General features: G+C 41.7%; 1 protein-coding gene across 1 annotated transcript; it reads left to right on the top strand.

Moving 5' to 3' along the window:
- Nucleotides 1-2,696: 2,696 nt before the first annotated feature.
- On the top strand, nt 2,697-15,426 carry LOC311044544 (fibulin-7). Its single transcript, XM_084056213.1, has 8 exons — nt 2,697-2,890; nt 7,298-7,454; nt 8,331-8,501; nt 9,329-9,454; nt 11,209-11,391; nt 11,780-11,917; nt 13,966-14,101; nt 14,373-15,426. Exons 1-8 carry the CDS (start codon nt 2,822-2,824, stop codon nt 14,734-14,736), a joined length of 1,344 nt encoding a protein of 447 aa, XP_083912339.1. The 5' UTR covers nt 2,697-2,821; the 3' UTR covers nt 14,737-15,426.
- The last annotated feature ends 6,783 nt before the right edge of the window (nt 15,427-22,209 follow it).

The following is a 22,209-nucleotide window of genomic DNA, read 5'->3' as shown; positions in this document are numbered from 1 at the left end:
TTCAAATAACAAAAACAAAAAAAAGCATGTCTGGTGTCTGGATAGCAGTGGTGGAAAGTAACTAATTACATTTACTCAAGTACTGCACTTATACAATTTTGAGGCACTTTTACTTTACTGTAGTATTTCCAATTTTCAATACTTGTACTTCTACTCCACTACATCTCTGAGGCAAATATTGTACTTTTTACTCTATAATTATTTGGAAACTTTAGTTACTTTGTAGATTTGAATTATTATTACAAAACAGAGCTATATAATCATATACTTTGGCAATTTGAAAATAGCTGATCTAAGCTCACAATATGTTGCAAAGCGACGCGTTTTGAGCTTGTAGATCTGCTATTTATAGGATTTTTATACATTTTGAAAACCTTTGAAATGGGACATTCTGCATAATGAGTACTTTTACTTTTGGTACTTTAAGTATGTTTTGATGCCAATACTTTTGTACTTTTACTCAAGTAAATTTTGAATACCAAACTTGTACTTGTAACAGATTATTTCTACAATAGGGTATTGATACTTTTACTTAAGTAAAACATGTGAATAGTTCTTCCATCACTGCTGGATAGTGCATCATCCACATGTGATTCCAGCTGGAGGCCTGTTCCATGCTCCTTCAAAATGTATCTGCCCTCATTTTCATGTCTAAATAAAGCAAAAACTGTTGTTGTTTTTTTTTGCTTTGAGCTGCAGTGAATAATGAAATATGTTGTCAAAATTAACCCTAGCTCATGCTATCTCCATGCACACAGGCATTTCATTCTTTCTAGGCTTCTTGTGGGGAAGAACAGGGTAAGCCGAGCCACTGGGTAAAATTATCCATGCTTGTTTCAAGGAATGCAAAAACAATATGCAGTACCAATTACAGGTTGTTCCTAATATTACAGCAGCTATGTGATGGTTTGGATCATGATTTTTGCAATGTGAAGGAATTTTTATTTAGTTCTTGATACGGTATAATGATTGATTCCCATCATATCTGCGGGGTAGTAGATCATTGTAAGGTGGCATCACACCTGCAACAGGCAGTGTTTATGCTTATAGAACTTGAGGTTATATATCAGATATAAATAATATTTACTCTGTTCTGCTGTGTATTTGTTCAGATTGTGGCTACTAGCTATGGGGTAAGATGAGCAAGAGGATTTGGGATCAGTTGGCTTTTTAATTTAATTCATGAAGAGAGAGAAAATGTGTGTTTTTCGTTAATTTTGACAAAATCTTATTCTATGAAGATTATAATATAAAGTGTTTACCCCAAGTAGACATTGTAGGCCTACCCTCTCGTTTATTTCTAATCTTTTTAGTCAGGTGCTCTGCACAGCCAAATGAAGGACCTCATGTCTCTGATGTCTAAATCCAAAGATCCCCAGGCATCCATGGTGAGATTTTGCCTTGCCCCCACATTCTCAATGAGCTCAAAGCAACGCCCAAAGCAAGAGCTTCCTCTGAATCCTTTGAGCTGTGTCCATCTAGGGACTGCACACATTTCAAAGTGTCTGCTCAGCACTGATCCACACCTCTGCCTCCTGAGTCCCAACCACTTGCATTGCCAACCTAATATCTAATACACACATCAGCAGCCTCACATCAGTTCATTTACACTATCACTAACCTGCCTGATAGATGATAATGCAGCTAGCTTTGTGTGTGTGTGTGTGTGTGTGTGTGTGTGTGTGTGTGTGTGTGTGTGTGTGTGTGTGTGTGTGTGTGTGTGTGTGTGTGTGTGTGTGTGTGTGTGTGTGTGTGTGTGTGTGTGTGTGTGTGTGTGTGTGTGTGTGTGTGCGCGCGCGCGCGCAGTCTCACAGCAGTTGACACAACCACAACCACCACCTCCTCATCCCCATTCGAAGTCTCAACTCTGAAAACATGCATGCATGGTTGCACATATTCCTGCAGAGGGCACAGCTTCTCTATCTGTGGAAAGTTACATTGATGCCATTGCTTACTGTAGCCTAATACCTCTGCACAGAAACATTAACATGTATGCAGCCATGCACCCTCATTGACTTCAAATCAATTTATTACTGAGATTCATTATTTCTGTGGGAGATTTTTTTGAAAAATATATGCAAACAGCAATAAATCACTTTGCATGTGCTGTTGAAATGTTCTGTAGCCTATATCATGTAGTTGAGCCGCCAGTATGCCTAAAGGCTAATAATGTAATGTAGGCTTACTGTTATGCACTCCACCTGCAGTTCCACCAGCTTCCACCAATTCAAGTCCAAATTCTCAAACTTTTAAGCTCGAGACCCAAAAGAGAAATGTTGTCTCCCCAGGACCCAGTGAAAATAGCCGATCTATAAGTAGGCTACAAGCTCACAACACGTCGCATCTTAAAAAAATAGTTTTCGACTTATGTTTTTTTTTTGCATTTTGGGGGATTTTTTTTTTTATTCTTTTGAAATAATAATAATTCAAAACAAAATGTAGGAAACCAAAAATAAAGGGGTATTTACTCGCAACCCAAATTGGTCGAGGACCCACATATGGGTTCCGACCCACTGTTTGGGAAACAGAGCACTGATAAGCGGCGTTGGTGTGAATGTAAGTGCGCTCTAAAAAAAGTTAAGGGGAAATTATGCGGTAAATATTTGTCTCAAGTGAGTCTCCTTCCCTGATTGGCTCTCCAGGGGTAAACCCATAACATTCCGCAGCAGTTCCTTTAACAGCCTTTCCACTTCCAAAGAAGGACGCACTAACCGTTCTCTCAACTCTAATATCTTCAAAAACGCATATTCCCAGTGGGAACTCATTCACTGCACCGGCGGAGCACTGACTTTAACCTGCACCGTGGATTGGGATTTAGAAAATGTTTGCATCGGCAGTTATTGTCGTCATGGCCCTGTCTTTCTGTCACATCCACCCTGCATATACACAGGTGAGTGAGCAGTGGTGGAAAGTAACTAAGTACATTTACTCAAGTAGCCACTGTACTTAAGGTAGCCTACTTTTACTTTACTGGAGTATTTCCGATTTTGTATACTTTTACTTCTACTCCACTAGGCTACATCTCAGAGACAAATATTTTACTTTTACTCCACTACAATTAGGCTATTTGAAAACTATACTTACTTATAGATTTGGATTATTATTACAAAACATACATTAACCACTTCAGCCCTATTCAAACTTTGGCTATTTGAAAATCGATGCAAGGGTTATGAGCCTGCTATTTTCAAAATATTTGTTATACTTTTTAGACACTTGTGAAACAGGACGTTCTGCATAATGAGTACTTTTACTTTTGGTACTTTTGCTACTATATTTTGATGCCTATACATTTGTACTTTTACTCAAGTAATTTCTTATTACCAGACTTTTACTTCTTGCTTCTTCTTCTTACACTGCAGCTATGATACTTTTACTTAAGTACAAAATGTGAGTACTTTTTCCTTTTACCTTAAATATTATTTCGATGGCTATTTTATTAAAAAATATATAAAAGAAAACAAAATTCAAATTGAACTGTAATGATCAAAAAATATATTTAGGTAAATGTTTTGCCTCTCAATTTGAGAGGCAAAACACACACACACACACACACACACACACACGCACGCACGCACGCACGCACGCACGCAGGCACGCGCACACACACACACACACACACACACACACACACACACACACACACACACACACACACACACACACACACACACACACACATGCTGTCATGGGTGGGTTTATGTTGATAAGCGAATGGGCCAGGAGAACCTTCAACCCAAATGTGTAAGACTGCCAAAATAAGCTCAAGGGTTAATTAGAAATCATAAGTCAAGTCTTTGAATACCAAAACAATTCTCCCATACCAGATGCAAACCAAAGCAAGTGTGTGTGTGTGTGTGTGTGTGTGTGGGTGGGTGGGTGGGTGCGTGCGTGCGTGCGTGCGTGCGTATGAGTCTGTCAGAGGTTTCGTATGATTTCATGTTGAGGCTTTGATTGATATACTTTATTTAGTAAGACATGAGAACAACAGTACGTGGAAGTACACATTCACAATACAAGGTCTTAAGCCATATGGCTGGCTTCTGATCTTGCATGAAGACAGCAATAAAACATTGCTACTGTAGAGGTTCAAGGACGAAGATTAATTGAAAGTTCCACCAACTTTTAGTTTAGATTCTGCGATTCGAATACCAAGTGTAGAGAAATCCCAAGTTGTGATAAACCGGTAGACAGTGACACTCTACATCATCTAGGGCTGGGACAATATCGATATTGCGACAATATTTTATTGTGACGATAACTTTTTTTTTTTCTTTAAAAAAATAGCTAAAACAGCAGATCTACAAGCTCACAACACATCACAAGCTGTACTGTAAATTCGTCTATTTATGCGATTTTGCATGTTTTTGATAAAAGAAATATGGCTTAAATGATGAAATATCACTAGCCTTGGATCAAGACTGAGTCGGACTTTAGCTTTCGTATGATATGCAAATTTCTAAATCGATAAAATACATCATGATAGTCTTGATCCAAGGCTATAATATCGCAATATTATATCCAAAATCGCAGACAGTATCCAGACTAATATCACAATATCGATATAATATTGATATATTGCCCAGCCCCAACATCATCCATTTGAAGCCACATGAAATGTTATGCAGCAGAAAAAGAAAGAGAGCTTTCACACTTTTTCATAAACACCAACCCCCCCACCACCTGACTGAAGTCTCTCCAGTTCCCAGTTCTGTCTGAATCAGAAAGGTGTTTTCGACAAATATTGACTTTTCTTACATAACTCTTGTTGGATGAAAACACTAATTTGCTGTGTGAAAATACGCATGAGAGGACAGAGCAGGAGGCAGAGAAGGAAGTTGTTGAATGAAACAGAGTAATGAAGGAAAAGGAATTAGATGGAAAACAAGCTACTACCACTCCCTAGCTCTTTGAGCCAATCAGAAGGAAGGTTGTTAATACAGGTGATGTTTACCCTAAGGGTGTTGTTTATACCACACTGACTGACCCCAAAACCCCCGCCCATTGCCCCATCAAACTCCAAGCGACAGCTTGTTGTGAGTGAAATACAGTAGATATGTATAGCTGATTTCTCCCATGCTTAAAAAATGACATACTAACATTTATATCAGTGCTTCTTAAACTCGAAACACATGTGAGCTTGTAGATCTGTTATTTTCAAATAGCCAAAATTGATAAATAAATAGAAATAGGGCTAAAATGTTCCTCATTTTGCTGGGGGCCCCCTGGAACCCCCCCAAGGACCCTTGAGGGTCCCCGGACCCCACTTTGAGTACCAGTGATTTATATAACACTATGTAAAGGTGCTTGATAATCTTCCTGCAGGGCCCTCATTCCATTGAATGTCAAAACAATTACTGCTGCTGTGAATGACAGGGATAGCAAACCAGACTTTCTGCGCACTTACTGTACATTGTATGTTGTTGTAGCATTGTTTGATGTTGACAGGAATGTATCCAGCTATGGATGTTCTAGTGGCTATAGGGCTATTCTAGGATCAGACCTTTGGGGTGGCTCAGCCCTACAGTAAGCCTCTGGATAACACCTAATATTCATATTTTTGTATGCTATTTACATTTACAACAATAATACTTGAATGAATTACTAGTAAGTAACATGAGTTTTACACCACCATTTTTTAAATTTATTTTTTAAGAAAATGATAAATTGAATATGCTGTTTGCAAACAATGGCATACTTGCACCTTTTAACAATGTTTTGCCACAAAACATACCATACCAGAGTACTGCAGATTATGACCTCCAAACAGTTCAATCCCTTCTTAGTTCTCTGTCTCATAATGACTTTTTTGTATATTTACATTTCAGGTCATGTGAAGGTCAGACAGCCAGGGGGATTACGTCAGTGCTTAAAGGGTTTATTATTTCATTGAATCGTCCAATCCACTGCAAAAGTTCAAGATCACCATGAACCGTTGAAGGACACAGTATAGTGAGACCCTGTCCTCATGGCCAAAATATATTATTTTAACAGCTCTTATATTATAACTCTATATTCTGATGGAGTACTCATTGCTATAGAGTATTTGTTCAGTAACAGGAGTCTCCTTGTCTCTCCAGTCTTTGGTATACAGAAAACACATTTTCAGGTTGGGATACCAATTTCATCCAATCAGTAGAGAGAACAGGATACAGGATAAACAAATGAAATTGTAAGTGATGATGACACAAAGAAAGAAGCAGACAATTGGAACTGGAACACTAGACAATTTAAGCTGATAAATGGGTACTTTCTCATGAGTGGCTGAAAATGTGCAACCCACCTGAAAATGTCTATAGTAATGAATCAGAATATGGTTATTTCGCCTTTTAACAAAAAACGTTTGGTTTTCACCAAAGAATATCACAAACAGCAGTGTTTGTAAAACCCTATACCTTTAAGTAGCAAATAGCAAAGACTGCAGGTCTACAACGGGTGGGACATGATCTGGAAGCTCTTTGCAGACCGTCGGACGGATGGTTAGACCGTTTGTTCTGGTCATGATGGTTGAGTAGCTCCTCCACCACAATCAGGAGCCTCCACACAGAGCGTGCAGGAGGACACAACATTTGATCGATAGAATGTCATGGGTACGATTCATCTGTAGTTGATTTCCACAAGGGCCCCCCTCGGGTCTATACTAGATCTGCTCTTTTTTTCCCTATACACCAAATCTCTTTGCCGAAATTAGCTGACCTACAAGCTGAATGTTCACCCCAGAATAGGGATGCTAAGGTTCATGTGGTTAATGCAGGTAAGAATGACAGGAAAGAGGTGATTGAGTGCAATGTGATCAAGTAATCTGTCAGATTTTAACCAAATGCTGTCATGGGTGGGTTTATGCTGCTATGCTATGCACAACCTTCAACGCTGAAATGTGTAATGCTGATGCCAAAATGAGCCCAAGTGATAATTAACTTTCATAAGTCAAAGTTAATTGAATCCAGAAATAATTATATGTTTTTCTCGTACCAAATGCAAGTGAATTAAACATCCATAATGTCTGGCAGGATCTCATTGAATTCAGCATTAAATATCAAGCAACAGGACATTTTTGACTACAGGTTTTCAAAACGCTAGAAACAACTCTACTGTCTCTCAAACATACCTAAAGTTAAAACCTATATACACAGTATATCGTGGCGTGCCATATTGTATTGTACTTGATGCACATATTGTCATCCCAGCTGAAAAGTTGGGGAATCTTCTATAAAATCCGTTCTGGAACGAGTGTGAGTATTACAGTAATTTAAAGACGGCCCCTGACATGATTGTTCTTCCCTGGCCTCTACTGTAGGACTGTCCCAGTCGCCAGGAGATGGAGAGCTCACTGAAGCAGGTCCAGAAGCTTCTCTCAGCCCATGAAGCGTCCTACCTGCAGAGCCTTCGTACTCTGAGGAAGAAGATCAACCTCCTGCAGGGTGCATCTAGGCAGCCAGCCAGAGCCAACAACAGTAAGCAGACACCACCTATGCCCTACTACGTAGTTGTATGGTGAACAGGGAAAATAGCTGATCTGCAAGCTCACAATGTGCCATGATGTGATGTGTTGTGAACTTGTATATCTGCTATTTTACTTTTTTTTTAAACACTAGAGGTCCACTCACAGGGTACCAGTACCAAAATCGTGGGATAAAAATACCAAAAGTTAAAAAAAAAAAAAAAAATGTAAAAACAAATATATATTTTTTATTTTCCTGGGAGTGTTGGGACCCCCGCGGACCCCTGTGGAACATGGCGGAGCCCTTCGGCTGTTTTTTTTTTCATGAAGGTGGTTGCTTGTTGCTTGGTGAAGCGAAGGACGCGCTTGTATTGTTGTGCTGGCGATGCAGAGAGCTGCGGAGTTTCAATGGCGGCCGCTTCGTGTTGTTTCGGCTAAAGCCGTCGGCGTTCGGTGTCGGTGGTGCGCACGGTAAACGGTGCGGAACTGTTTCCCCTTCCGTTGGGGTCGTAATGTGGTGAGTAGAATTAATTATGTTGCGAGGTGGAAAATATGTAGTGAGCAATGATACTGTAGGTGGCCTACGCCACCCGTAAATTCTGCGCGCACGCCGTGGCTACTGTGGTGGCGAGATGTGGTGTGTCGGTGTTGTGTTTACTCGACAACAGAGCTGTGGGTATGGCGTCAGCGGGGGGGGGGGGGGGGGGGGGCGGAAGTCAATCCTCGATTATATAAGTAGATAAAATGTTGACGTTTTTTGAAAATGTGTGAAACTTTTGGAAATGTTCACCTATGACATGCACAAAATAAGGATGCCTGGTTGAAAGTGATCAATTGTTCTTCCTTTTCACCAACCACCCACCCACCGGACTCACCACGTTCTCATCAGGCACCTGCCCAAAACTGGATGCGCCCGTCAGCGGCAGAAAATTGGGCAAGGCCCAGACCGTGGGCCATGAGCTGCACTTCCTTTGTGACGCTGGCTACGAACTGCTGGGTTCAGAGAGCAGGGTTTGCCAGGAAAGCCTGACCTGGAGCGGCCAGCAGCCCACCTGTCGTAGTGAGTCACATGACCACCTGGTAGATGACGCTAACTCGCTACACAGCAGAATCCTCAGCGTTAGTGTAAAAGGTTGACCTTTTTTAACACTTGAATTAACCACTGAAACCCTATATAATAATAGGCCCCCTACTTTTTCCCTCTACAAAATCTCTCCACTAAAAATAGCTGATCTACAATCTTACAACGCTTTGGGCCTTGTCGTGAGCTTGTAGAACATCTATTTTAGCCGGATGTTCGCTCCCATTATAGGAAATGTGGGTCATGCTGAGGATTTTGCTGTGTGCTGCCTTTCCCATCCCTTCTGATAAAATCTCCCTCTCTTTTTCTCTAAACCTCAGCCCATCACTCATCCCTGTATCTGCTCCGCCAATCTTCTCTCACAGTCTTGTCATCGTCTTCTGTGTGGCTTCTCTTTACCTTCCCTCCTCTCTTCTAGATAAGATACCATTTCACATGCATCGCATGATCATGTTTCCCTTTTTTCATACACTTTCTTGGTCATCCAGGGAGGTTATTCAATGCAGCGATATGTGATATTGTGACTTGCGTCTCTTCTGACAGCTTGCCAAATTTCAAGATATTGCTTCAAAGGCTGTTTTGGCGGCTTCAAACATTGACTCATTTACTCTGTCTCGCTTTCTCTCTCTCTGTTTCTTATCTGCACTCTACCTATCATAGTCTGTCTGTCTGTCTGTCTGTCTGTCTGTCTGTCTGTCTGTCTGTCTGTCTGTCTGTCTCTCACTGTATTGCACCTCCATACACGCATGCACACACACACACATAGTTAAATGTAACCTGGTATAACCCTCCCTGCCATCTTTCAGACATTAATGAGTGTTCATCCTCACCCTGCCTGAATGGAGGAACTTGTGTGGATGAGGTGAACCAGTTCACCTGTACCTGTGCCAAAGGCTGGGCTGGAGCGACCTGTCAGAGCCCCTTGCCAACATGTAGGTATATTACACTCCACCCTCAGGGGATCACTTACTGCATGACGGCATGCACAACACGTGCAGCTAGTGTAGTTTTGTTATGCAATTTCAGATCACACTTATGCCAATGGCAATCAAGCCCCCCAGGCACCAGGCATTGAGTTGCACAGAACTCTCTATTATAAGGACATACAGTACTGTGTATGAAGCAGTTACACATTAATGGTGTCCCTATTTTGGGCATGTTGTTATAGGCCAAATATCTCAAAAATAGCCTGAGCCTATATGCTTAATTTACACTCCGTCGTACACCGGTACGTGTCATACAGTGAAAATAGCAGCTCTAACGTACGACAGTGTCAAGCTTAAGTGGTTAAATGATGTGCAAATACTTGTACCAGAAAGACATTTGATGTAATTTAATATTCTGATGCTCCCTCTCTAAAAAGTATATTTAGAGCCATTCATTTAGATGTCAGTAGAGTCTATTTCTTAAAGTCTAAATAACATCAGAGAAGGTTGCTTGAGCGGCAGCTCACTGATGTGGCCGGACACAGAGTGCACACTGAATCAGTGTGGCGCAGTTTGGTTTTGTTTCTCTGTGTTTATTTTCATTACATACAGTATGGTACTGTAAAGAGTTAGATGCTGGCCCATGTGGATTTTAAATGTAGCTTGACCATGACAGGCCTGTCTCTTACTGACCAGCTCAAACACTACCAGGCCTGTGTGGCCTTTATTTATCTTTTCTGACAGCCCTACAGTACATCATCTTACATACATGCGCGTGCGTGCACACACGCACGCGCGCACACACGCACCCACGCACGCACGCACGCACGCACGCACGCACGCACGCACGCACGCACGCACGCACGCACGCACGCACGCACGCACACACATACACATACGGAAACATACTTTTTCACCCACCATTACCAGAGACCCTGTTTAGAATAAGCAGCAGCTATTGTGCTAAAATGTAAAAATAAATTTGGACTTCATGTGGCCAGACTGACAGTCGTCTATGACGTATCTATAAAGTATGACTCAAAATTTGGGCAAGGTTTCTATTATAAATTAAAGTGAAATATTTCCAAATATATTATAATAATTAGTATAATATATATATTTTTTTATCATAGGACATCTCTTATTTTATTTACTAGGGCGATGCCCATTGGGAAGAATTCACTTTCGGAATGCACGTCCCCTCGGGTTATGCAATACCTGTTGTACCCATTGTACCCATTGTACATATTGTCAGAGTGTGTGTGTGTGTGTGTGTGTGTGTGTGTGTGTGTGTGTGTGTGTGTGTGTGTGTGTGTGTGTGTGTGTGTGTGTGTGTGTGTGTGTGTGTGTGTGTGTCTGTGTGTGTGTGTGTGTGTGTATCCCTGAGCAAATCTTGCAAACCGCTGGACCGATGAACGCCAAATGTCTAGGCCAAAGAAGTACCTCATTGCATTTTTTTTCTCCTATATATTGTATTAAGTATTTAATTTACATTTTTATTATGGAAGTGAAAGTGTGTCGGATCGGGCTGAAACCTTGCACAAATTTGGAGACATACATCATAGTAGACGACTGACATCACAGACTGGCCACATTTGAACTCCGAGATCCACATGGGAGCCACAAGGTTATTCGAGATGGTCTTGTTTATAAAAATGTACTGTAGCCTGACTCCATAACAAGCGGTGTGTCATAATATTTGAAAATCAACGACCTGATGTGAAACATTCCCCACTTTGTCTTCTGTCCTCTGGCTTTAGTCTTTATCACTTTGACAAACACGTCTGCAGCCACGTCCCCAGCTGCTGCTGCCACCACCTTACCAGCTGCCACCACTGGGCCGTATGTCCGTCCATCACGTTGTACACAGGTCCAGGGCACCACCCACTGCACCTGTGAACCAGGATATACAATCTCTGGCAGAGACAGCGCCACCTGCACTGGTAGGACTAAAGCCTGATTTATACTAAGTATAAATTAAATACTTGTTTGAGGTGTAATTTGAGGTGCTATATCGTCAGAAACTTCCATATTTCAATTTTTTCCTTCCCGTAAAAGAATGCCCGCAATGTGACGTGTTGTGAGCTTGTAGATCTGCTATTTTCTCTATTTTAGAAATAGTTTGAAATTGAGATTAAAAGTGGTTAAATCTGTCTGTGGGTTTTATACATATGGAGCCAATGAAAAGTATATAACTACATTGCATCCATTGAAACACAGGTTCCTTTTTCGATTTCCTGAAAAGTAATGGTTTTGGACATACTGTGCGAGGTTTTCACTCGACACTGACTATATATAGGTTGTAACATGTTGGTGTGTGCGTTTTTACAGATATTGATGAATGTGAGCTCTTCCATAATGGACAGGCTGGCAGACTATGCTTACATGCCTGTGTCAACACTCCTGGTAACTACCGCTGTACCTGCCCTGCTGGATACAATGTGACCCGTGACGGACGCAGCTGCAAAGGTGTGCTTTGAATTTCTTTTTTCTTTTTCATAATTTGTCACATTCACTGTAGGTCAGGGGTTCCCAAAACTTTTCAGCTCGAGACCTAAAAGAGAAATGTGTTGTCTCCCTGGAACCCAAACGTACAAAAATACTTAATCACTTACCGGTAAGCACTAAGCAGTATTTCAAAAATAGCTCACAGCGGGTTGCGATGTGACACCATGAGGCACGATGGTGTCACATCGCAACACGCTGTGAGCTTGTTGCGATGAGGCATTTTCACTACTTTAGAAACATTGTGAACATTACTGGTAATCGTTTTTCTTTTTTTTATAATTTTGAAAATAAATATATTCAATTGCGATCCTTAAAAACTGGTCACAAAATGGGTCACAACCGCATGTTAAGGAATCACTGCTGTAGGTATTCACAAGTATGCTTCACTTGATCATGTATAAGAGCAGAGAGAGACAAAAACTCTGTAAGACAAGACAACAACACATTCACACTGAAACGCAACATTCATCACCGCACAGTGGGAACTTTCCACACCACAGACTGTTGGATGGCTTTCTTTCATGGGGCTGCCTCCTGCCTGGGATATTTTTTTCCATGTCCCATTTTACTCTACAAAACATTGTCCCCTCAAACAAAGGATCGGTGAACATAAAATTTCAATGTTCAACCAAGGTAAAATACTTGCAAGACAGAGCAATTTCTGCTTAGTCAGTGTAACTTTTGTAATGCAAAACCTATTTTAGGGTCTTCTTGTCTAATTTATTAGTCAGCTGCTAACAGTCATCACAGGCAAGAAAAGAAGTGATGATGTGTACTGTAAACTATGAAGTTTACATTATACCGCAGTGGGGTGGTCAGTCAGTCACAAGAGACAACTTTATTCTATTCAGTGGTGTCGTGGAGGCCACGCGGGGTAGGACGGCGTGTGGCCAGTAATTTCTTCCCGCGCAAGGTACGGCACGGTACAGTGCATGCGCGTGCACGCAAAATGCGTGCGGCGTGCGCGTGCGAGCGTGTGACGTCATTAAAGGCATTGACGGCAAGATAAGATAAACAAACACCGCGCCTCCAGCAGTTTGTTTCCCCGACCACCAGGGGGTGACGCAGGAGGGACTTCCATAGAGTTAAGGAGACTTCTGAAGGGGCCAATGCCGAAAATAGGTTGCTTTATTCGGATCCAATGCGTGTTACTGCCCGCCCCTGCTGGTTCTCTGAATTTGTATTTTTAAATAGGCTCTTTCATGATAAATTGACCACATATATGAAGTTAAACAACTAAATTCTATCCAAACGCTATCTTAAAAGTAAATTATGTGCCTCAAAAACGACGTTTGAGAGCGTTTTAAAACCGAAAGTAAAAAGTTCACACGGACGCGCACGGGCGCGCACATGCGTGCGTTAATTTACGCCCCGGACAAACATAAACAGTAGGGAAAATACGGATTTCAGAAAGAGGACTGTGTTTCAATGCAGGAAAACACCCCAGCATCATTATATAGTGGCTGATAGAGGGGGAAAATGCAAAATATATATATATATATATTTTTTTATTTAGGCTTAATGTTGCCTAGAATCCCTTTAAAATACTATCCTGCCAGTAAAAAAATCACAACGACACCGCTGATTCTATTTACTGTACTTTTCTCCAATACCAGAAATTGCTCAATTTCAATTCACCGCAAAGAGTAAGAGGGTACAATATTGCACAAAATATCCCACGATTTTCAGTCCCTGAATTAGTGAGGGCTCAGGGATCTGACGTCCTACAAGCTACAAGCTTTTCGTGCGTGAAACGATGTGCAACCAAGTATAAAGCAGGCTTAAGAATGGCAGGGCAGCAGCCTCCCACTATAGGCCGCTCGGCCAGTTCAAACCACTTACTGTAGCGGACTTGGAGTTTAAGGAGCAGCATGACTCCTAGGGGCTGCAAGTGAGGCTTTTACACTCTAGTTGTCTAGAGAATTTCTCTGTCAATGTACTTTCAGTTTAATTTATATTGCTTTCTTTCACACAGGCTGATTGACACGTATTTTCTCCCCGTATCACAGACATTGATGAGTGTGCGACCAGACAGAGCAACTGCACAAGAGACCAGATGTGCATTAACACCTATGGAGGATTCCAATGCGTCCGTGTGGACTGTCCTCGCATCCGCAATGCTACCTATGTCAAGACCGCTCCATCGTGAGTGCTGTAATATCTCTGTTCTTATGACAAATGATCTCCCTGTTTAAGGATGTAACAGTAAGTATTTAAGCAATTAACTCCAAAGATGAAATAGCACGCCCGATGAACAAGTAAATTAAAAGAAACAAAGAGCATTGCTTAGACAGAAAATAAATATGTACATAAATGAAAATGGAATTTGCCAACATTTCTTAGGCACCCACTTGAGCAATGGAGCAAGATGTTTCCATGCAGCTCCTTTCAACTCCTCCATCCCTCTGTTTTCCAGACGTTGTGAACGTAACCCTTGTCCTGTGGACAACAAGGCGTGTTCTCAGACTCCCAACTCGTTCTCCTACCACTACCTATCTGTTGTGTCGAACCTGTCTGCTCCCCGTGTCATGTTTCGCGTGTCAGCCATGCGTCCAATGGGTGACACGCTTCGCTTCTCCCTGCTGGGAGGAAAGCAGGCTCGACGCCACTTCACAGTGCAGCGTTCAGACCGGCAGACGGGACAGCTGATGTTAGTGAGCCCGGTGCAGGGCCCCGTCACGCTGGAGGCTGAAGTGGAGATGACTGAACTGGAGAAACGTGTCCAGCTGGGGAGGTACATCACCAAAGTCACCATGTATGTGTCCCAGTATGACTTCTAGGAAGAAAGGAGGGAGGGAAACTGGAATAGGACAAAGAGAAAGTGGAGGAAGAGAATGAGTACTCACACCAGGGTTCATTGGTTAAACAGTTTATGGAGTTTAAACAGCTTAAACAGCCAAATGCTACCCACAGCATTTGGCTGTGGGCTCTTCACTACAGTAGGTCAGGTATGTGTGATAGACTAATATGGAGTAATGGCCATTTTAAATTTGACAAGGTAAACCTGAATAGGTGGAGCAACAGCGTGGCTGTTTTGCACAGTTGTGTGCAATGCATACAGGAACAGTTGTCTTAATGGCAGTGTATGTGGAGACTTACACAAAGGTGAAGAAAGGGATGTGTCTCAGAAGACAAAAAATGAATACAAAATGAGAGCAGAGGTTTTGGATGGATCAAGTATTGTACCAATTATCATGGCAGAAAGAAATAACATATAACAGCAGCAGGAATGAGAATTGTCCAATGAGCACCATTCTGGCATCTGACTGAAAAAGGACGGGTGTGGAGAACTAGTTTGAGAGTTTGAGACAGTGAGCTATGCAGCCCTGCCATTAAAATAAAAATGTTATACTGTATAGTAAGTGATCTCAAGAGGACTCTTGTATCTTTTATTTATATTCTGTTTCAATATAACCCTGCTCATAATATGCTTTCTACTAATACAAATAATAACCTGTATTAAACACCATGAAAACAATACAAACTGTTTTTTATTTTATTTTACTTTTAGAATGTGCTGTTCTCCGACCCTTGTGAGCCACACAGTAATAACGTTTGTGTTAATTGATCCATTTGTAACCATGTATGAGGATTTTACTGTGTATAGTATACTGTAAGAGAATTCTGATGTATGCAAACTGTGGTCTGGGAAGCACTTGGTCTCTTGCAGTACAGAGGTGTGCTGTTCAGCGGACAGCCAGCCTAACACGCTCTGCTCAAAGAGCTACTATGTCCTTACAGTGCATGAATGACGTTACCTTTTACTCACACAAAAACAAATACACACATGAATACGCACGATACACACGCAGTCTCACAAGCCAAGTAGGCAGGATGACTTGGAGTTACTTGACTTTATCCTTCAGGAGGAAGTGTAGATTTGTGGTGCGATGTTTTGGAGCACTGGTTAACAAAGTGGGATCCAGGGACCCACAGGGGCGTTGTGAGCTTGTAGATCTGCTATTTTAGATTTTTTTTGACAAGACTTCTCTTATGGGTTCCCTGGCACAAACCATTTTCAAAAGGGTGTCCACGGCCAAATACCTATCTATCTGGGGGTCCTTGACATGATGTTTGAACAAAAACGTGTGTGTGTGTGTGTGTGTGTGTGTGTGTGTGTGTGTGTGTGTGTGTGTGTGTGTGTGTGTGTGTGTGTGTGTGTGTGTGTGTGTGTGTGTGTGTGTGTGCGTGCGTGCGTGCGTGCGTGCGTGCGTGCGTGCGTGCGTGCGTGCGTGCGTGCGTGCGTGCGTGCGTGCGTGCGTGCGTGCGTGCGTGCGTGCATGCATGCACCAGAAGGCATCAATAAGTAATGTATGTAATTCTCTATTCACAGCTTTGGCCATAATATATCGTACATATAAACATTTTGCAGATTTTATATTTGTTTACATTTTATCCAAAGTCATTACAATGTAACTGAACTGACATGAATACTTAAGTCGATGTTGGTTAAACATCATTGTGGGGTTAGTAAGTCTTTGCTCTTTGAATTTTGTTTATAGATCAATTCTTTCATCTGGGGCTTTTTTTGGCTAGACCTTTGAAATCAATCCACACTTTAAAATTCATTAAAACACAACGATAACATTGACAAAAAATAATGATCAGTAGTGTGTTAGATTACCTATCTCAAGCAAGTTTTAAATCTCTGCAAGTTGGTTTTAATACTGAAATGAACTGAATTCAGTGGCTTCCTCAAAAATCAAACAACCCACAGTATGCTTTGGTAAATTCTGGTCAGCAGAATGTAAAGTATACTGTGAGCCGTACGCAGTCAGTGGGCTAAACGTGCCCATTAGTCGAAATAGCTCACAAGGATAAAAGGACAAGTGTGTGTGCTGCCTGTGTGTTTATGTTTGTGTGTGCAGTTTTAGGATGATCTCTGTTTAGGATTGATTTTTTTTGTGTTAAATTAAATTGCTCAATATTCCGATAGCAATAGCAATCATTGCTATAGTGTTTGTTCAGTAACAGGAGTATTATATCTCCAGCTCTTTAGTGACCAGAAAATAAAATTTCATGTCATTTTAATACATTCTATCCAATCAGGAGATTGAACAGAATCACATCAATCACTGAAAATATATTTTCTGTTTAATAAAGAGCTATGGGAAGACCCCATTAATGAACAAAAACTCTATATATAGCAATGATACTACTATCGGGCTGTCAGGCCTTTTATTTTCTTTTAAACAAAAACATATCCCTTACTTTACTGATTACTTTTAAGTTACATTTTGGCATTTTGGTCCTTAACTCTTTCTGAGCCTGTGCACAGCACAACCTGAGGTCCTCAAGTAGGAACCTGCTGGTTGTTCCTGAGTCGAGGCTGAAGACAAAGGCTGACCGTTCCTTTACTGTCAGAATCCTTCAGCGCTGGAAAGACCTGCTTGAGGTGCTGGTACATCAGTGTCTTCTTTTAAATCCCTTCTTAAAACATGCTTTTAGTGAAAAGCCTTCATAATTTGATCCTGTTGCAGATTGCAGTTTGTTTTTTGGTTTTATGTAAACGTTTGTTTAACCCTAACCCTTTTTAAGTTTATTATATTATTATATATCACTGTAAACTGCAAATGCAACCGTGATGCAGGCAGTCAGTCACAACAGTCTCAAACGCACATCATTGTCATCAAGCCCCTACTGGTGTGGTTCTGAGAAAGAAGTCACAGAAGGGGTTCCATGCTGTGGCTGACATGCTGGCTGAGACAAGAGTGATGGCTGAATAGAGGACTTTGAATAGAAGGAGACTGACCCAGCCAGTCACTCACTGGCTGAGTAGTGCAGAGTAGGCCAAATTGACCCAGTGGCTCTCTTCCTGCTGTGTAATAGACCTCTTACTTTTCTTCACTTTCTATCTCTCCATCTTCTGTCTCATTGAAAGGGAGCAAGTAAGCAAAGGAGAGTTGAACGACAGCGTGTGTCTCCACATTGTCTGTGCTTCAGGGAGACAAAGGCGGTGTGGCATGTCCAATTTCTGAAGCCCCACAGCTCTGCTGTTGACCACCATCTGACCATATAGCCCCTCGCTCTCTATCTATTTCTGAATCATACTTCTTTACCATCTGTTGACTATATGCTGCCTAGCACACACAGATGCTTATAAATATATATACGTTGTGTGTGGAGAGCTGACAGCTTCATTTACTCAAGGTGCTCTGTGAGAGCAACCTGCCGTGGCGTCTACAGTCTACTGCCTTGAAGTGCCTTCCTATGCTTTTCATCCCTCCACTGCTCTCTCATTTCTATCCCCATCTACATTATCATGTTACGTTCACTCTTTTCATCATTCTATGTATGGGCTTCCATCTGCATCCCTTTATCTGTGACTCTCAGAGATGTGGCTGAGTCACGCTGATGTAGATAAAACTCCCCCTGAGTGCCAGCGCTGAGTTAGGGTCTGAAATCAATATCTCAAAACTCTACAGCAGTGATAAGAAAACCACCCCTACTGTCTTTGAAGGTGAGACTTGGCCACCATTGGTATCAGTGAAAGAAAATACCAATGCGCTGGTCTGAAGTTAACAAAGGAGTGTGGCCAGGTTGGGAGAGCCTTGAATGGATGCAGACAGGGCTCTGAAGTGATCATGGCTTTGGGCCATCCGGAGAGGGCAAACCGGAAGGGAGGGGATAGTATGCATGGTAGCAGTGCCCAGTTGTTACAATGGGAGGTCTGTGTGAGGTATGGTTGGTATGGCCGAGCAACAAAACCCTGCCTGTGCATAGAGGAGTCCCACAGCAGAGCAGGTATACTGTAAAACAGCTAGGTTATTAAGACATGTGAGAATAAGAATGGCAATTCAGGCTTCATTTTCTTATCCCGGTTTTAATATCTGATCTGAACTTTTATCAGTAACATCAACAACCATCTTGGGGAAAGAAAAATCAAGAAGGCAGATCTATCTTGATGGTGTGTAATTTCTCCTAACCATTGACTGTGTATAAATATAGGATAGGATGTTGGTTGTGTTGTGAGTACCACTAGTATTTCTAAATCATGGTACTACATTGCCCCCTACTGGCTGATGAAGAGATATTCACAGACTTTGTTCAGAAATAATTCATTGATCAGAGACTGAAGTATGTTGCCCTGCAGTATCTTCAAACAGTGGCATTATAATGGCTTTGGTGGCATAGTGATTCATTTTGATTTGTATTTTATTTTAGAGAAAGCAACTATGGTAATCAAAACCAAGAATAAATATAGCTGCAAGCAGCGATAATACGGGGCCAGTGAGAGAGAGAGAGAGAGAGAGAGAGAGAGAGAGACAGACAGACATGGAAACTGGAGAGAGAGAGAGAGAGACATGGAAACTGGAGAGAGAGAGAGAGAGACATGGAAACTGGAGAGAGAGAGAGAGAGAGAGAGAGAGAGAGAGAGAGAGAGAGAGAGAGAGAGAGAGAGAGAGAGAGAGAGATAGAAACGGAATAGATTGGAGAGAGAGAGAGAGAGAGAGACATGGAAACGGAATAGATTGATGAGAGAGAGAGAGAGAGAGAGAGAGAGAGAGAGAGAGCGCGCCATGGAAACGGAATAGATTGAAGAGAGACATGGAAACGGTGAGAGAGATTGATGAGAGAGAGAGATGAAAATTGCCATTAACAGGAATTGAACTCTCAACCTTCGGACTAATAGGCTGCAACACTACCTATAGTGCTATATCTTTGTCCAGGCTGATGTTGTCTGTTGAAGATCATAAACTCTTGCCTTGTGTCATGAACCAAGCCAACACTAAGATCACTCGTTCACAAACCATTTACCAATAGAGAAATTGTATGTCTCCTCGCAACCGAAAACAGTGAAAGCAGCCGATCTACAAGCTCAGAAACACGTTGCTATCTGAAAAGTTTTGAGATTGTAGATCGGCTATTTTCAGAATGAAGTATGTCATACATTGAAAAAACATACTCTCAAATATGCATTTCAGGTTATCTTCACCATTTGCACATATATTCATTGATACAGTCATGTGTAAAGTGAGGCTTGAACTGGCGACCTTGAGAATGTGAGGCACTCATTTAAGGGAGACGCCATTGGACCAACAGACAAGGAACTGTGAAAAAGGAGATCACACAGATGATACAGTTTCACGCAAATAGCTGAAAAATCCTGGGTTTAAGTGTTTTTCAAACTGCTCAAAATTGCGGAAAATCTAAGGGCGGAGCTTACTGGTCAAAGCGATAGATGTGTTCCTCATGAGTCAAGGCACAAGTGTAAGCAAGTGTCACGACTTTCGGCCAAACGAGGCATGACTTTTGCCTGTTTAAAGTTTGCATTTTCAAAAAATTGTGTGTGTGTGTGTGTGTGTGTGTGTGTGTGTGTGTGTGTGTGTGTGTGTGTGTGTGTGTGTGTGTGTGTGTGTGTGTGTGTGTGTGTGTGTGTGTGTGTGTGTGTGTGTGTGTGTGTGTGAAGGATGGCTCTCATTCCCTCCTCTAGAACATCGACTTGGTTGGATAGACCAAGCCGAGGGACTAACTGGACTGCATGAACCCTATATATAGTGTCCCTATTCTAGGCATGTCATGATAGGTGAACATTCTGCGAAAATAGCAAAAACTCACAATGGATCACATTTCGATACAGTGTAAGCTTGTGGATCGGCTGTTTTTGAGAAAGATTTTGTGTATTGGGGAAAAAAAGAAGGGGACCTAGTATAGATACCCGGGGGACCCAAGTCAACACATTATATGGGGTTTAACCCGTGGCCAAGCTCTGATTGACATGGGGGCCTCCTTGGTCCTTGCCAGATGCACACAACTCACTGTCCACCATGTGGTTAACTACTAACATACAGATAAAGCAGTGACTATAGGGAGAGAGCACAGATGCAAGCATCGCTCTATCATGGGGGTGAATAAAAGACTGTGCCTTGAGTTCTGTCTAGCCGACATGCAGGATGAGGGCATCAGCCATGGCGGACATTCCGAGGGCCTCTCTGCTGCAGTGGCAAGAGAGATAATATTGCCATTCCATACAACACATACAGTCATTGGCTTTTAGTGGTGTGACGTCTAATTATCGACACTATGGGATTTCTATAGAAGTGCATTGCACTACCATGCATGTTCTTAGAGCCCTAAGAACAGCTGGCTTGGTCACTCGAAATGCTGCATAGGTGCACCATCGAGGCAAGGCAACGAAGACAGACTGTCCTGACAACCCTGTGAGGAGTTCAAGTGTTGTGGTTCTCAATATGGGGTCCAGGGACCCCTGGGGTCTTTGAAAGGGTTCCAGGGGATCCCAATCTAAATGATTGATAGTTAGGAATCAAATGGACCCTTATGCTTCTGTAACCCAGAGTGTAGGCCTACACATGGATTTTGCTCCTACACTCTCAGAGTAAAATGAACACTGACCATGTAGATGTATGTAGATTGGGGTCCCAGAGATAATTGGATCTATTTGCACATGTTAAAAATCTTTAATTATCTGGATTTTACTGTGCAGGAGTTCAAAGAAGATGGAGCATGGCATTTCTTATGCTTCAATCTCTAGATTTTACTTTTCATTGTATTAGACCATCACATTCAAATAGATAACGCTGTGGAGCATCTCAGTATTTACTGTGGCTTGGAAAATTAAATAACTTACACATTACCCATTTAAACATTCAGAGAATGCCCTTATGCCATCAGTCCCACCCCACAACCTCATGTTCAATGTGATTGTCTCTATAGCACATAGTATTTGAACAATCAAATCAACAATAGCCCCAATTAACAGAGAGTGAATGAGGTGAATGAGGTGAATGAGGCTCTGACTGTGTTATTGTAGTTGACAAAGACAAATGATGAGAGAGACAGTATACTGCTGAATAGGTTCATTTTCTTCCTGACTAATTGACGGTGTCTGATCCATGGTCTCAAACAGTAGCATATTGTAAGATATTTTGGCCATAAATTAAAAAGGTAAACAGAATAGCATGATTGAGCTGTCCTCAGACATACATTATTTGAGCTAAAAATATAATAATATCACAATCTTCTACTTTGGTGGCTGAAAACACAGCACTTAAGTGTGTCTCAAAATACAAACATTGTGTTGAGAGGCACACATCAGGCAGTGCTGAGTGCTATAGGAGCCATGAGTTAGTGAGGGTTCTTTCTGTGTGTCTTCTCACCTTCTACATTCATCACATGGACCACCAGGGGATGTCACTAAATTTTAGTTCTTCTGCCAGAAATATCTGTGGATTTATGTTAGAACACGCCACAAGTGGCACTGGGCAAATCAATACACTGGTGTGACCGCTAAC

The sequence above is a fragment of the Gymnoscopelus microlampas genome, assembly GCF_963454915.1.
Source record: "Gymnoscopelus microlampas genome assembly, chromosome: 1".
In the NCBI taxonomy this organism is placed as follows: domain Eukaryota; kingdom Metazoa; phylum Chordata; class Actinopteri; order Myctophiformes; family Myctophidae; genus Gymnoscopelus; species Gymnoscopelus microlampas.
Note: the sequence above shows the minus strand (reverse complement) of the source record. Positions and strands in the feature narration are given on the sequence as shown.

Bases quoted from the DNA above. Each gene is read 5' to 3' on its own strand.
- LOC311044544 (XM_084056213.1), top strand. From the start codon at position 2,822: ATGTTTGCATCGGCAGTTATTGTCGTCATGGCCCTGTCTTTCTGTCAC. The intron at 2,891-7,297 runs GTGAGTGAGCAG...CCTCTACTGTAG, and splicing joins TCCACCCTGCATATACACAG to GACTGTCCCAGTCGCCAGGA. The intron at 9,455-11,208 runs GTAGGTATATTA...CTCTGGCTTTAG, and splicing joins TCAGAGCCCCTTGCCAACAT to TCTTTATCACTTTGACAAAC.